The 13,628-nt window shown below is 36.9% G+C and overlaps 3 protein-coding genes across 3 annotated transcripts; 1 reads left to right on the top strand and 2 right to left on the bottom strand.

Moving 5' to 3' along the window:
* Positions 1-3,078: 3,078 nt before the first annotated feature.
* LOC132926047 (uncharacterized) lies at positions 3,079-5,150 on the top strand. The gene is made up of 2 exons (XM_060990394.1): positions 3,079-3,510; positions 4,335-5,150. Exons 1-2 carry the CDS (start codon positions 3,079-3,081, stop codon positions 5,148-5,150), a joined length of 1,248 nt encoding a protein of 415 aa, XP_060846377.1.
* Positions 5,151-5,154: 4 nt separating this feature from the next.
* LOC132924031 (uncharacterized) lies at positions 5,155-7,162 on the bottom strand. The gene is made up of 2 exons (XM_060988089.1): positions 6,931-7,162; positions 5,155-5,267 (listed from the first exon to the last, which is right to left on the bottom strand). The coding sequence occupies exons 1-2, from the start codon at positions 7,160-7,162 to the stop codon at positions 5,155-5,157; spliced, it is 345 nt and encodes a 114-aa protein (XP_060844072.1).
* Positions 7,163-12,498: 5,336 nt separating this feature from the next.
* On the bottom strand, positions 12,499-13,311 carry LOC132926046 (proteoglycan 4-like). The gene has a single exon (XM_060990393.1). It carries the CDS (start codon positions 13,309-13,311, stop codon positions 12,499-12,501), a length of 813 nt encoding a protein of 270 aa, XP_060846376.1.
* Positions 13,312-13,628: the final 317 nt, after the last annotated feature.

Below are 13,628 nucleotides of genomic sequence, written 5' to 3'. Positions count from 1 at the left end.
TACGGTAGTCAGTAAATTAAATAAATATTATTAACTTACAGAGGTCGAAGCTGAACTAATTACAGCACGAGTGCTCAATTCCACATTTTGTGTAGCAATATTTTTGATCAGATTAACGGCTTTGGCTGCTTCTATATTTCCACAATCTGGTACATGGTTATGTGAAAATACTTTAAGTATTTCATCATTGTTGGAATGAATACGGCCCTTACATTTCATTTTTTTATGCTGATCACACTTCCATAAAGACTTATGTCCGGTTCCAAATTTTTCAAAAATATATATATAACCGTTATAAATTAATTTGTTTTTGCCTTTTTCACTTTTTACAAATTCCATTATTAAAAAATAAAAAATAGTTGATAGACACAATATCGCACCAGCATCGACTAACAAACACAAGTACGTAATGAAAAATTGGTACGACCAACGGAATAGATGACGATAAGTCGATAACGGCCATTTAAGCTTATCGAAGTTATTGTCACGCTAGTTCAATGATCTCGTGTGTATATCATTTAATGGTACCTTTCATAGTATACCTATATATTATTATATCTGTTGACCTCATTGTAAATTGGATGAACTGTCTGTTATTTAAAAATAAAACAATAAGAATACTTAAATATTCTAAAATAATAAACATAAAATTCGGTAATATACCTAGGATAATAAAATACTTAAAAAACTAAAAAAGTTCGTTTGGCGATCAATTATCTTGGCGACCAATTGTATTCGCGATCAATTCGCCCGCGATCAATTCACCGGCGACCAATTCACCGGCGATCAATTGTTGGCGACCAATATACCGTGAACCCAACACTCGTTATCCAATCTTCTGCGATATTACCAGACTCGCGACCGTTAAACTTCGGCACGGCGTTGCCGATATCAGGTAATATCCGGTAATTGTTTACATAGTTGGACCGATCCGACAATCGCACACTCACGACGGTGTCGTTTGAACTTGACATTTCACCGGTCAATTTGATCTCAAGCGCCCTTAGTCTTTCGCGAAGCTCGTCGTTTTCCTTCACGAGAGTGACGTATTTCGGAGCGGATATTATATTGTTGACATTAGGGCAAGTGTTATCGTCATTATCGTTCGCCATGATAACGATAATAGCACAACGAAAACAATCAGCTGTTGTTGAATCGTCGCGCGCTTTCAGATAGCAGCGGTTAAAACGGCGTCGGTACGAGCGGCGGCGAGAATCGGCAGCGTCGGTACGCAAACGCACTCGTGCAAACAGCGGCACGAATCTGCAACGTCGGTACGCGAACGCACTCGCAGGAACACGGCAAGAGTCGGCACCGGGTTTTTCCCAACACACTGAAAATGTCACGAGGTTTCGAACTTCGGACTTTTCAGTTCGGGCAAACAGGCAAAAACGGTTCAGGCACCGTAATTTTGATTTCCGTTCATATACGGTGAAGCGGACCAACAAAAAAAAACGGCGTATCCCACTTCTGATTTGATAGGAATATAATTATTAATAAATAAACAAATAACGCTTTTGATTTACAGGATATAACTTAACGTTTATTCATTAACAAAAACTAAAATATAAAAAAAAACACTAGCACTACGGCAACACGTCGTCAGCCAAAATTGTTGGTAAACGGCTAACGGCGCCGTTTATACCAAAGTTAATTAAGGCTGGCGATAAACACTACGTCGAGAGTCCTGATCGGGACGTCGATCGCGCGGAAACTGGTCCGTCTTCCGACGCCGTAACGGTGGAGACGTACCCCTACAGTGTGACCCCAACAGTGACTAAAATAGTTGCTAACAGTATGCTGTGAGAAAAAAAAGACGATCGGCCTGTTGTTTACCTCGACGAAACGTGAGTAAACCAAAATCATTCACGCACGCTTATTTGGCAAAATGAACACAATTCGATGGGTCTATAGGTAACAACTGGTAAAGGAGGTCGGCTTATTGTATGTCACGCAGTATGTGCTCGCTACGGGTTCATTGAAGGGTCGAAATTGGTGTTTCGTAGTAACAGCGGAAATACAATGAATTACCACGACCAAATGAATGGTGAAGTCTTCAAGCAGTGGTTTATTCAATTGCTGAATAACCTTGAAGAGCCATCCGTTATTGTAATGGACAATGCACCATATTATTCTACTCTCAAAGAATCATACCCAAAAAGTAATTGGAGAAAAGCCGACGTCCAACAATGGTTAACGGATAAAAACGTTAATTTCATCCATTAGAAACATTACCGGAACTTCGTCAAAAAGTAAAGTACCTAATGCCACGAGAAAAAAAATACGAGCTGGATGAAATCGCGTTGGAAAAGGGTCATGAGGTTATCCGTCTACCACCTATATTTGCTATTGCAAATATAACCCGATAGAGTTAATTTGGGCTCAGGTGAAGGGCGAAGTGGCAAAAAAAACAACACGTTTAAAATGGTTGACATTGAATGTCTAACACATGAGGCATTGGATGCAGTGACAGTAGATGATTGGAAGAAATGTGTCCGTCATGCAGAAGAAATTCAAATTGAAGACAACAAAAAAGAAATTATGCGAGACACCATGATCGAACCAATAATTCTAACCATACTTCCTGTTAACGCCGAATAATATCGATATAATTTTATATGATATAATATATGCGCGTTCCAGTTGCAATAGCCACCGCCGGTCGACACACTCACACACACACACACTCACGCGCATCAGCCACTATTTTTATATTTATTTTTGTTTGTGTATTATAATTAATTGTCGCGTGAATTATATAATTTCTATTACGTAAATTTCAACAGCGTGTTATCTGCCGCCGTATCGTCTCGCTGGTGCGCGCAGTTTAACACGGCCGCCGTAATTAGAATCAATCTTGATCTTACCTTCGTTAGTGTTAAGGTGCGTATCCATTACGCGCGGCAAACTCTCGAACATTGGAGCGCGCGGCAAACCGTTTATTTGCCGCGCGAGCCATTTGATGTATCAACTTTATTTTAAAGCGCGGCAACCTCGCGCGGCAAGTTTTTCAGCTCGCTCACCTCCTGCTGCAGAGTGCGATCCCAACGTTCAGTCTTCGCGTACAAGTGTGCAACCATGGACGTTTCACGTGCACGAGCAGCTGCTGCTTTCATCATAATACATCACATTATTAAAAAAAAACCTAAACGAAAAGCGCGATGGTGGATGAAGAAATTGTACGTTAATCGAATGCAGTGTGGTGTTAAACTTTTGGAAGATATGAGATATGAAGCCGTTGAAGATACAATAAAAATTTTTACAAGAATGACAACTATAGAGTTTGAGCACTTAAAATCATTAATTGAGCCACAGGTGAAGAAAATGGACACACAATTTAGAGAAGTGATTTCAGTAACGGAAAGATTAGGCATAACATTAAGATTTTTAGCAGCTGGAGACTCATATACAAGCCTGCAATACCTTTTTCGAGTATCAAAACAATCCATTTCACGAATAGTTCCAGAAGTTTGTGATGCATTATGTAATGCTCTGAAAGATTGGGTTAAGGTAAGTAAATAATGGACACTTTTAATTTAACATATTACCATTTATTGAAATCGCTTAAAATTAAAATAAACTTTATAATAATAAAAAAGAAATTATTCACTTTTAATCAGTTCAGAATCCATTCCAAATCTTCTTCGATAGAGGAGCTTGAAGATGGTTGTAAAGGAAATTGAACTTGTGGCTGAGGAGACGGAACTGGAGTCTGAGGAGATGGAACTGTAGTCTGAGGAGACGGAACTGGAGTCTGAGGAGACGGAACTGGAGTCTGAGGAGACCGAAGTGGTGGCTGAGGAGACCGAAGTGGTGGCTGAAGAGACGGAACTGGTGGCTGAGGAGACGGAACTGGTGGCTGAGGAGATAGTGTTGAGTTTTGAGTAGTATTGTAATAGTAAGCATGTCCAATATTAGTAGGAGTATAAAATCCCAAATCAGCTTCATAAATCACATTGTTGATTGCATTTTTCACGTAAATTAAAGTTCGTTGATCATATTTACGGAGTTCGTTAGCTATGTGCTGGCCATAAGTAAAGTATGAGTCGGTTGACGATGTTGTTTCATTTAGAATTTGAAACGCTTTTTCCAACATAGGAGACTCTTCTTCAGTATTTTTTTTTCTTTTTTTCTTTTTAACTGTAGGACTATAAGGGACTTTGTAAATATCTGTTGATTCTTCAACATGTTTCTCTGTACTGTCCGTAACTGATGGTGTGGGTTCTCCATCATTATTTTCAGATGTTATCACATTTTGAGTGGTTGATGTCTATAAAATAACGAATAAAATTAATAAAAATAAATATTATGCTTATTTAATTTAATTGTTACAGGCACCAGACTCTGAAGAAGAATGGTTAGAGATAGCACAAGATTTTGAAAGAAAATGGAATTTTCCTCATGTAATAGGCGCGTTAGATGGAAAGCATGTAATGTTACAAGCACCGGTTAACAGTGGTACAGAATATTATAACTATAAACATTTTTTCAGTATAGTACTAATGGCTTTAGTAGACGCTGACTATTGCTTTAGGTACGTAGATGTTGGTTGTAAAGGTAGACGTTCTGATGGTGGTGTTTTCAAGAATACTAAATTATACAAAAAACTAGAAGAAAAATCTTTGAAAATACCCCCTCCATCAATACTTCAGGTCCCCTATGCTATCAAAATACCTTATGTAATTCTGGCTGACAAAGCTTTTTCACTTAATGAATACACTATGAAACCATTTAAAGGAGAACCAGCCAGAGGTTCTCAGGAAAGAATCTTTAATTACAGGCTATCTCGAGGACGTCGAGTAGTCGAAAATGCTTTCGGAATTCTGAGCTCAGTATTTAGAGTACTACGGAAGCTTATGTTATTAGAACCTAAAACGGCTACTAAAATTGTTCTAACCACTATTCATTTGCATAATTATTTGAGGAAAAAACCAAATACGCGATCACTATACACGCCACCTGGATCTCTAGATAGTGAGACAGATGGGGAACTTAGACCAGGAACTTGGAGAAATGAACCTGCACCTACATCACTACTGCCTATGCCTTGTATTCCACGAAGAGCTGGAAACTATGCGAAAGAAATACGTTCACATCTAGCACATCATTTTGTTACCAGTGGTGAAATACCGTGGCAAAACAGATATTAAATTGTTAACTTACATCTTCCGTTATAGTATCGGATGTTTCATTAGGTACGTCTTTATCTTTCATAAAATCAAAGTCGTCAAAAGCAAACCACTTTGATACGTAAACTTGATGTGTACCTAAATTAATAAAATAATATTAATACAATTAATAATTCATAAAGTGTTAAATGTTAAGTTAATGTTAAAATTAAAAATTATCATATAATTACTACTATTATTAATTCTAAATATTATCAACAAGTAAAATTCAAAATAAAAAACTTAGTATAATATTATACAGTATTTTTTTTTTATTTGCCACATTATCCTTTTCACTACGGTACATTGGTAGTCAATACAATAAAATTTTATATAAATATTATATTATATTTATATTAATATTGGTGAATGTATTGATTTTACAATGATGTGTGTTTTTTTTTTGTTTTTGTGTCTGTGTACAGCATAACTTATTGAAATAATGCTTCAATTTCAACACCGACAACTCAAGTTTTCGATTTTTCTAAATATTTTTTTTAAAGCGTCGATAAAAAAAAATTGGATGATAAAAAAACTTGAAAATTTAATACTAGGTTCCTTATGAGTTGTTCTTATTGCAGTTAAAAAAAATCAAAAATTGTTTATCACAATTTTTTTTTATATTTTTACAAAATATGTCAAAGTCGCGAAAATTTGTAAGTAATTTTGTAGTTGAAAAATCATAAAAATTTTTGTGTTGATGTCTAAGGTTAAAAAATTCAACACTAAGTTTTCCACAAGTTTTCCTACAAATAGCTATAGAGAAAACTCGAAACATCATTGTAGGAAAAATTTTAAGTGCGTTTGAATTTTAAATTTTTACGAAATAACGTAATGATAACGATTAATAATTATAATCAAACGATTGTAAATATTAAATTTGTTATTATTCAAAAAGTAAAAGTCGTAGAGATTTGAAAATGTCACCAGTTATTTAGATTGGCATTTTCTTTACATGATTTAATTTTTTAAATATTTCGCTTATTTTAATGCTATTTATAGGCATTTGAAATATTCGTTTTTGTTTAGTTTTCTGTTTTATAAATATCGATAAAAATTTTTTGGCCCATACAAAATACTTGAAAATGTAATACAAAGTTCCTCATAAGTTAGTCTTATAGTGATTCAAAAATTATAAGAATACATAGACATAATTTTTTTTTATTAGCATTTAAAGTTTAAATATTGACAAAACTTTGTCAAAATTATGAATATTTGCAAATTATTTTATATTTTTATAAGTATAATTCATAACATTTTTTGTATAAGTATCTAAGAGCTGAAAATTTAATATAAGATTTTCCATAAGTTTATAAAATTAACAATTAAGTATTTAATTATACTTGTATTCTTTAGTACAAGAATCTTTGAAACCTTTTTAAGGGCCCCCCCTGCGGTTAGGTTATGGGTATTAGGGTATTACGCCTATGGATACTGATTGTAAATAATACTCGTTACTTGACAACAAACACCATATGAATAAAAAAGTTTATAAATATTGTGTTTATGCATGTAAAAAAAATATCAGCATTGATGATAATTTTAACTATGAAGATAAAATAAAAACGGTGGGAAAGATACCTACTTCTAAAAATTTAGGTTTTTTATTATCATTAATAGTGCTGTTATCGCACTTGTATGTACACATGGGTAGTGAAAGGGTTTTGAATAATATAATAAATAATACTTTTTTATGTACTTCTGTGGTATCTTAAATAAATTATTTAAGTATTCTTTACAATACTGTGTGATAGGTACTTACCAGAACCAGTAATAAGACTTTTGGCTATTCTTGATTTCTCTCTTCTATAAGACGCCAGAAGCGTTGTCATTTTCTTCTTCAGTTCGACAGCAGGTATGTTCATTACTGAACTTATTTCTTTCCACGCATCTTCTCTCACTGATTTATTGTGGTAAAGTGGAGATTTACTATTCCATAAGAAATCTTTAGCTCCATACAATTGTATTAAAACACGACACTTTTCATTATCCATGGTGGTAGCAAAATCGTCGTATTGCCGCGCGAGCAAATTTGAACCGACAATGACCGTCCCTACTGCTCGCGAGCAATTAACTGAAGCTCCTTTGCCGCGTGCGTTTTTACCGACACAATTTGGCTCGCCGCGCGGCGTGTTCGAGCGCGGCAACTAGGTATCCATTTGGCGCGGCTGCCGCGCGCGCCAATGTTCGAGAGTTTGCCGCGCGTAATGGATACGCACCTTTAAGCGGACCATATTTATTGCGTGGGCGCGAATCGCCACTTAATTTATAGATTTTATCGTGGCACGAATTGCCACATTTTACCTTATATATTTTTATTATTGTGCCGGCGCAAACCGCCATCTTTTATTTTACAGGCGCTAATCGCCGCATTATATTATTTATTCTCTTTTTGTTTGTATGTGTGTTTAATTATTATATAGCTATATAGGTAGCGGCTGGCCAGCAGTGCTCCACAAATTGTGAGTTTTTGTTATTATTTAAATTATTATTTACCGTCAAATATGATTATACAATATATTTACTATTTTGCTGTATAATATTATTATTGTTATTGGTCGAGCATAACCGGCAATTATTATATTATTATTTTTTATACATTTTATAAACAGCTTTAATAGCCAATTATTATCATTTTTGATATTACTATTTAATTATACTTATTATTGGTTGTGCCACTGTCCGGCAACTTTATATCACATTTTTATATATTTTAATTGTTGGGCTAAAAGGGCCGTAATTTTTATTATATTACATATTTTTATTGTTGGACCAAAAGGGCCGTAACTTTATACATACTTATTTATTGTCCTATTATACATATTTTTCTTACCAAATTTCTACTGTGTTACCATATTTGTTAGAGTTACCTGTGTCCCTAGTTTTAAGTTTACACACACAACAAATACACACATCTACACACACCACCGCACACTAGCACTCTTTGGTTTTGCTCGGCGACCCCGTCCACTTCCTTTGAGTCGCTATACATACATACACACCATTACACAGGTCGGTCGGTGTGTGCCTGCCGTTACGCGAAGTAGTTAGGTAACCGGGCGCGCGTATTATTATTTTACGCTTCCGGCCCGTACACTTCCGGATGACAGTGACTGGAGTGACGTCGACGATCAAGATGATGACAAAGGAAACAGAGAATAAAATATTTGTATTATTTGTTTTAATTTTTTAATGTTTTTTGTTTGGTTTGAATACACAAATTATTGGTTTATAAAATATTGTAAGTATTTTCAGTAAATTAATTATGAATTCAAAAAAAACGCGGCAATAAGTTTAATTACGTTACGCACCACTGAGGCGAAACGGCCGCTAGGTTCGTGGCGGGCAGGTGCCACTTTTCCTATAGGATTCGGTTATATTTATAACGACTGTAACGACATTACGACAACTACAACAGAGTACGGAAACATGAGAGTGTGAGGTTAGGTACAATTGTACCACATTAAACAAAATAATAATATTAATAATAAAATAATAATACATTATATCACAGGTAATATTACTTGTAGCACTTATATTTTATAATATTATTTACACAGAAGCAACTATTTTTAACTAATTTATTCATATGAATACTTGAACATAATATTTAAGTAATTGGTTATTATCACATAATAATAATAATAATAATAATAGTGTAATAAATATAGCAAACTAGTAATTTTAGTTTTGTAAATTTAGTTTACCATACATAATAGTATGACACATATCTTAATGGGTCGCAGGGTCACTTATTTTATACTAAAATGTACCTATCTACTAAATGACAACAATAATTTGTCTTGATAACAAAATTATACACATTTCAAATATCTTCACATTCATTAAAATTAAATTATGAATTTTAAAATGAATAGTATAAACAATATTATCGCGGTATATTATCGTTGGAGTTTGAACTATTCACCATTCTCAGATTAAGAAATGCAATTAGGACATCATAAATAAAAATAATTCATAATTGGTCAAAATGTCAAACGATAATACGGATATACGTTTTGTATTGACTACTGTTTACTGTAATAAATCGATAATTCGATACTTAGATATTAAGGTCGTGCAACAGAAGCACTTTTAGAATTATTCACGGTAGCATTTTATAAATTAACACCAATATTCAGTCGCCAATAACTCATTAAATTATTATCACATTAATGTTAAAGACCCGTCAAAATTCATTAAAAATTAAGCTGTGCACGAATTATATTTCAAAAATATAGGTTCCCATTTGAAATTTTAAAGTTACCTCTCGAACCTCCCTATTTTAGTTAATAAAAAAAATATTTAATATCAAAGTAATTAAGATTATATGATTCAAAAAGGTTTTCACATAGGTCATTTTTCTCTAATTTAAGTATATCATGTTGAATTCTGTTGTCACATGAAATTTGGAACATCCTGTATATATATAAATACTATATTATTTATAATCAATAATATTATGTACAATGCAGGTATTCTTTTCCCTACCATTATTTCGTCTAACCCAAATTAAAATCCAATAGATATTTTACATTTTCGATTTTTTAGTTATTTTTTTATTTTTATATAGCTGCCGTAACGGCAAGAGGTAAGGAGTACACGGGCACGCGCTCTATACGACATTATGAATTAAAAAAAAACTCAAATTAAATTAAAACCTCGGACATCGCTAATAATTATTATCGCTATTTGCTATTTAACCATTAATTTTAAAATTGACTGCTGTGGTCGGTCGTCGGCGGAGTTACAGTAGTTAGGTACCACGCCACCACTTCAACTTAATATAATTATTAAATAATAATTTTTTTTTGTCTATTATCACGTTTTGGAGCAGCCAAGTGCTTCAATTTTCTACAAATCGCATCTAGTTGGTACTTGGGGAGGGAGGGAGCACATTTTCAAGTGTCAGGAAAAAGTTGCAAAAAACGTAACGGAAAAACGGGAATTAGTACGATAAACCAATTTTCTACAAAATCGATTTTTTTAATTTGTTGTAGCTTAAAAACGAATAACTTTAAATACCTCTAAATAGGTACTTGAAATTTTCATCAAATTTTTATATTTTTATTATTACTTTTCTAAGCTTATTTTGAAATGCCGATAAAAAAAATTTAGCATTCCTAAAAATCTTCAAAATTGAATATAAGGTTTATTTTTAAGTTGTACTTATTATAGTAAAAAAAAAAAAAAAATCAAAAATGGTTAGTCACAATTTTTGTTTATAAGCATTTAAAGTTCAAATGTTTACGAAATATGTAATTTATTTTCAAAATATTTCGAATATTTTCAAGGAATTTATAGGCATCTGAAATATTAGATTTTTTAAAGGTTTTTTTAATAAAAAAAAAAAAATTAAAAATTAAAATTTTTTTGCCAATTCAAAATATTTGAAAATTTAACACTTGGCCTTACAGATGAAAGAAATATTTATGCAATTTGATCTGTTTTTAAACTAAATACATTAAAAAAAAATTTTAACTTACCAATTACAAAATATAAAATATATTTTATATCAATAAAAAATAATTTTAGTTTTCCAGAATCAGCCTCAAATTATACCAAACATTCGGCAGAGAGTTCAATGAGAAGAACAAGAACATCATCACTTCCATTAATTTCACAGACTTTAAGTAAACAAGTTAATCAATTTATAGCTGGAGAATTAAATTGATACACTGTTAATGTTCAATAATTATTAAGATTGTATTGACGTATTCAACTTCGAAAAACTTTCAACGGTCTCCCCTCCCTTAGACCACCATGACCGGTTACACGCCAATGTACGGCCGTGTTGAAGCAAGCTTCAGTTCTTTCGCAATCGCTACTCGAGTTGATGTTCGCGGTGTGTGACGCACGTGACGTAAAAGGCCAGTAATAGTACCTTGTGTGTGTGCTGGACTTGTGCCGCCGCAAGTTTGCCGTTGCAACTTTTGTTCCCGAGTGTACGACCTTTCTTTTTTTGTCGCTTGTTGGTTCCGTCCGTCACGTTTATACGAACTCCTTCATCGGTGACATATATACAAATATATCCCGTTGTTGTTCCGTGCCGCCGTGCCGTCTGCCGTCGTTATTACGTGCCGTTGTGCCCCAGTATTTCGTCGGTGTAACGCGCCATCATTTTGTGCGTCTTGCCGTCGTATATATCGACGTCGTTTTGCGTGGTGTTCCGGCCATCGGTCATTTGGTATGATACATCTTCACCCAGCAGATCAGCCACAGTGGGCCCGGTGATAAACTTTTATTTTTTATTATTGCCTTTTTTGGCACCTGATCATTTTGTTTTATTGCCTTTTCGGCGTCTAATTATTTATTATTATTTATTATATTTTCACCCCCCTTGGGCGGCCGTCCCAAATTATTGTAACATTTTATTGCATGTTGCATATGTGTAATAGTACGGCGCGGCGGTGCTGATTTGGCCCGTTATTAACGTATACCACTTATTGTTTTTATTTGTATATATATAAGTGGTCACCCGTCTTTTGCAGGCCACGTCCAAATTTATTATTATTATTAGTGAGATATTTTCTGGGTATTATTCTTTTTTTATATAGTCTTTTTTATCACCGTCAAAGGTCAACCGCCATCCCCGTAGGAACCTTGTGGTACAGTTAATCAAGAACTAATTTATAAAGGTAAACTCATATTATACATATCTAAAGGAGATAAATAATTTTTATTTTTTAGGTTGACGCGTACCTACGGTTGTCACTGTGTGATGGTGAGGTAGCGTCGGATGGTGGTTGAACGGCACACGGGAGGAGCACGGGGGAAAGATGAATAAATAACACAAGTCAGGTTGGGGTTGAAAAAAAAGGTGGTTTTTATTATTGTGGCAGAAAACAAAAAAAAAACACCAACGTGAAAAAAAAAAACAAAATAGGGAGATATGAGGGTATGTAATGCAGATGGGCACGGTACGGCGCAAAAAGGTCTGTCGCGTACGGTGCGGTGGAAATGACTGGTTTTGTCTAGGGCCGGTTCACGGTCGCGGCGGGTCCGACGCTCCGACGCGGATCGTCGCGCGTCGGCGTCGTCCGTCGTCAACTTGTGGTTGAGAGAGAGCTTACGGCGAGACTATCCGCGCAAATGCCGTTCGAATTCAAACGGTGTTTGCGCGGGGCCGCGTCATACTCCCCCCCCCAAACCACCAGTGACGGCGGTTGTCCGGCCGCATCCGGTGGCTGTGTGGGTGGTTGTGTGGGTGGCTGTGTAGGTGGTTGGGTGGTTGGGGTAGATAGGTTCCGGAGGAGGGGTATTCCGGCTGGGTGCAGCGGTCTCACTCCGGCCTGTCTAGTCCTGTTGTGGTGGCGTCGTGGGGGCGGGGTTAGTTTTGGAACACGGTTTCCATGTCCACGTCGTCTGGTGGACCGACATCCATGTCGCACAGCAGCTCCGCCTCCTCATCCGGCGATATTTCCATATCGGCCGGTTTTGGGGAGTCGGTGGCTGGCTGCTCCGTGGCCTCGGCTTGTCCGGTAGGTATTACTACCTCCGGTGCCTCGGTCTCGGGGACAGGTTTGTCGGTCGCCTCCAGTGACCTTGGACATGTTGCCGGTTCTGGGGTTGTGGACGCCGGTTTCTCCAGGCGGAATTGCTGAGAGGAGGTGGGGTCGGTAGGCTTCTTCTTGTCCACAAATTTCCGCTTCCTTGCGATGCTCCGGCGCTGCCGCGACGACATCGGCGTTGCCGTTTTCGGCGTCGTTTTAGCCTCATCTGTGGTCGGCGCGGGCGGTTTCGTCGACGTCCTCGGTCGTGGGACCGGTGCTGCCATGAGTGGTTGCGGGGGTGGGCGAATCAGCCGTGCGGACTGCGGCATCGGGGGCGGTCGCGGTGCGCCAGCCGGCGGCTGTACGTGCCGTCTAGGGCTCCGGGACCTGTCGGTCACCGCGGGTGTCGGACCCACGTCGGTCGCCTTGCGGAAGACCGACGTGCGGTCGTCCCACCCGCGGGTGTAGGCTGCCCACAGTACCGGGTCCCGGCGTAGCTCTGCCGTGGACATCCGGCGCACCCGTGCTGCCGTAGTCGCATGGGCGGCTGCCTCCGCGGTAGCTACCTTCAGTAACTGCTGGGTGCGTTCCAGCAGTTCTGCGGCTTGCTGTAGGGGGGTGGTTGCTGTTGATTGTGGCTTTGTATTCATCCTTGTGCTGTTGTCGACTGTTTGTGGGTGATGGAAACAAAATAAAATAACCAATAATTAGCGTTACCTGCCGTTATTGTTTTGTGGTGGTGTTGGGGTGTGGGTGTGTTGTGGTTGGCGCGCGTTTCAGACATGACACGTGAATTTTGCGCGGTGGTTGTTGGTCCGTGAGGAATACACCTTTTCCTACGCGTTTGTGTAGTCTTACCGGTCCCCACCATTTTGGTGCGAAACCGGCGTGAAATTTATCGTGCGCTTTTGACAGGTGATGCGCTTTGTAGTAAACGACGTCACCTGTTTTATATGTGGGTTGCGTC

This window comes from Rhopalosiphum padi, chromosome 3, assembly GCF_020882245.1.
Source record: "Rhopalosiphum padi isolate XX-2018 chromosome 3, ASM2088224v1, whole genome shotgun sequence".
In the NCBI taxonomy this organism is placed as follows: domain Eukaryota; kingdom Metazoa; phylum Arthropoda; class Insecta; order Hemiptera; family Aphididae; genus Rhopalosiphum; species Rhopalosiphum padi.
This window is presented reverse-complemented; position numbering and strand designations above follow the sequence as displayed.

What these genes read in the sequence shown, in the direction of transcription:
- LOC132926047 (XM_060990394.1), top strand. Translation starts at nt 3,079, where the DNA reads ATGGACGTTTCACGTGCACGAGCAGCTGCTGCTTTCATCATAATACAT. An exon ending in CTCTGAAAGATTGGGTTAAG is followed by an intron (nt 3,511 to 4,334) that starts GTAAGTAAATAA and finishes TAATTGTTACAG; the next exon opens with GCACCAGACTCTGAAGAAGA.
- LOC132924031 (XM_060988089.1), bottom strand. Translation starts at nt 7,162, where the DNA reads ATGGATAATGAAAAGTGTCGTGTTTTAATACAATTGTATGGAGCTAAA. An exon ending in AAGTCTTATTACTGGTTCTG is followed by an intron (nt 5,268 to 6,930) that starts GTAAGTACCTAT and finishes TTATTAATTTAG; the next exon opens with GTACACATCAAGTTTACGTA.
- LOC132926046 (XM_060990393.1), bottom strand. Translation starts at nt 13,311, where the DNA reads ATGAATACAAAGCCACAATCAACAGCAACCACCCCCCTACAGCAAGCC.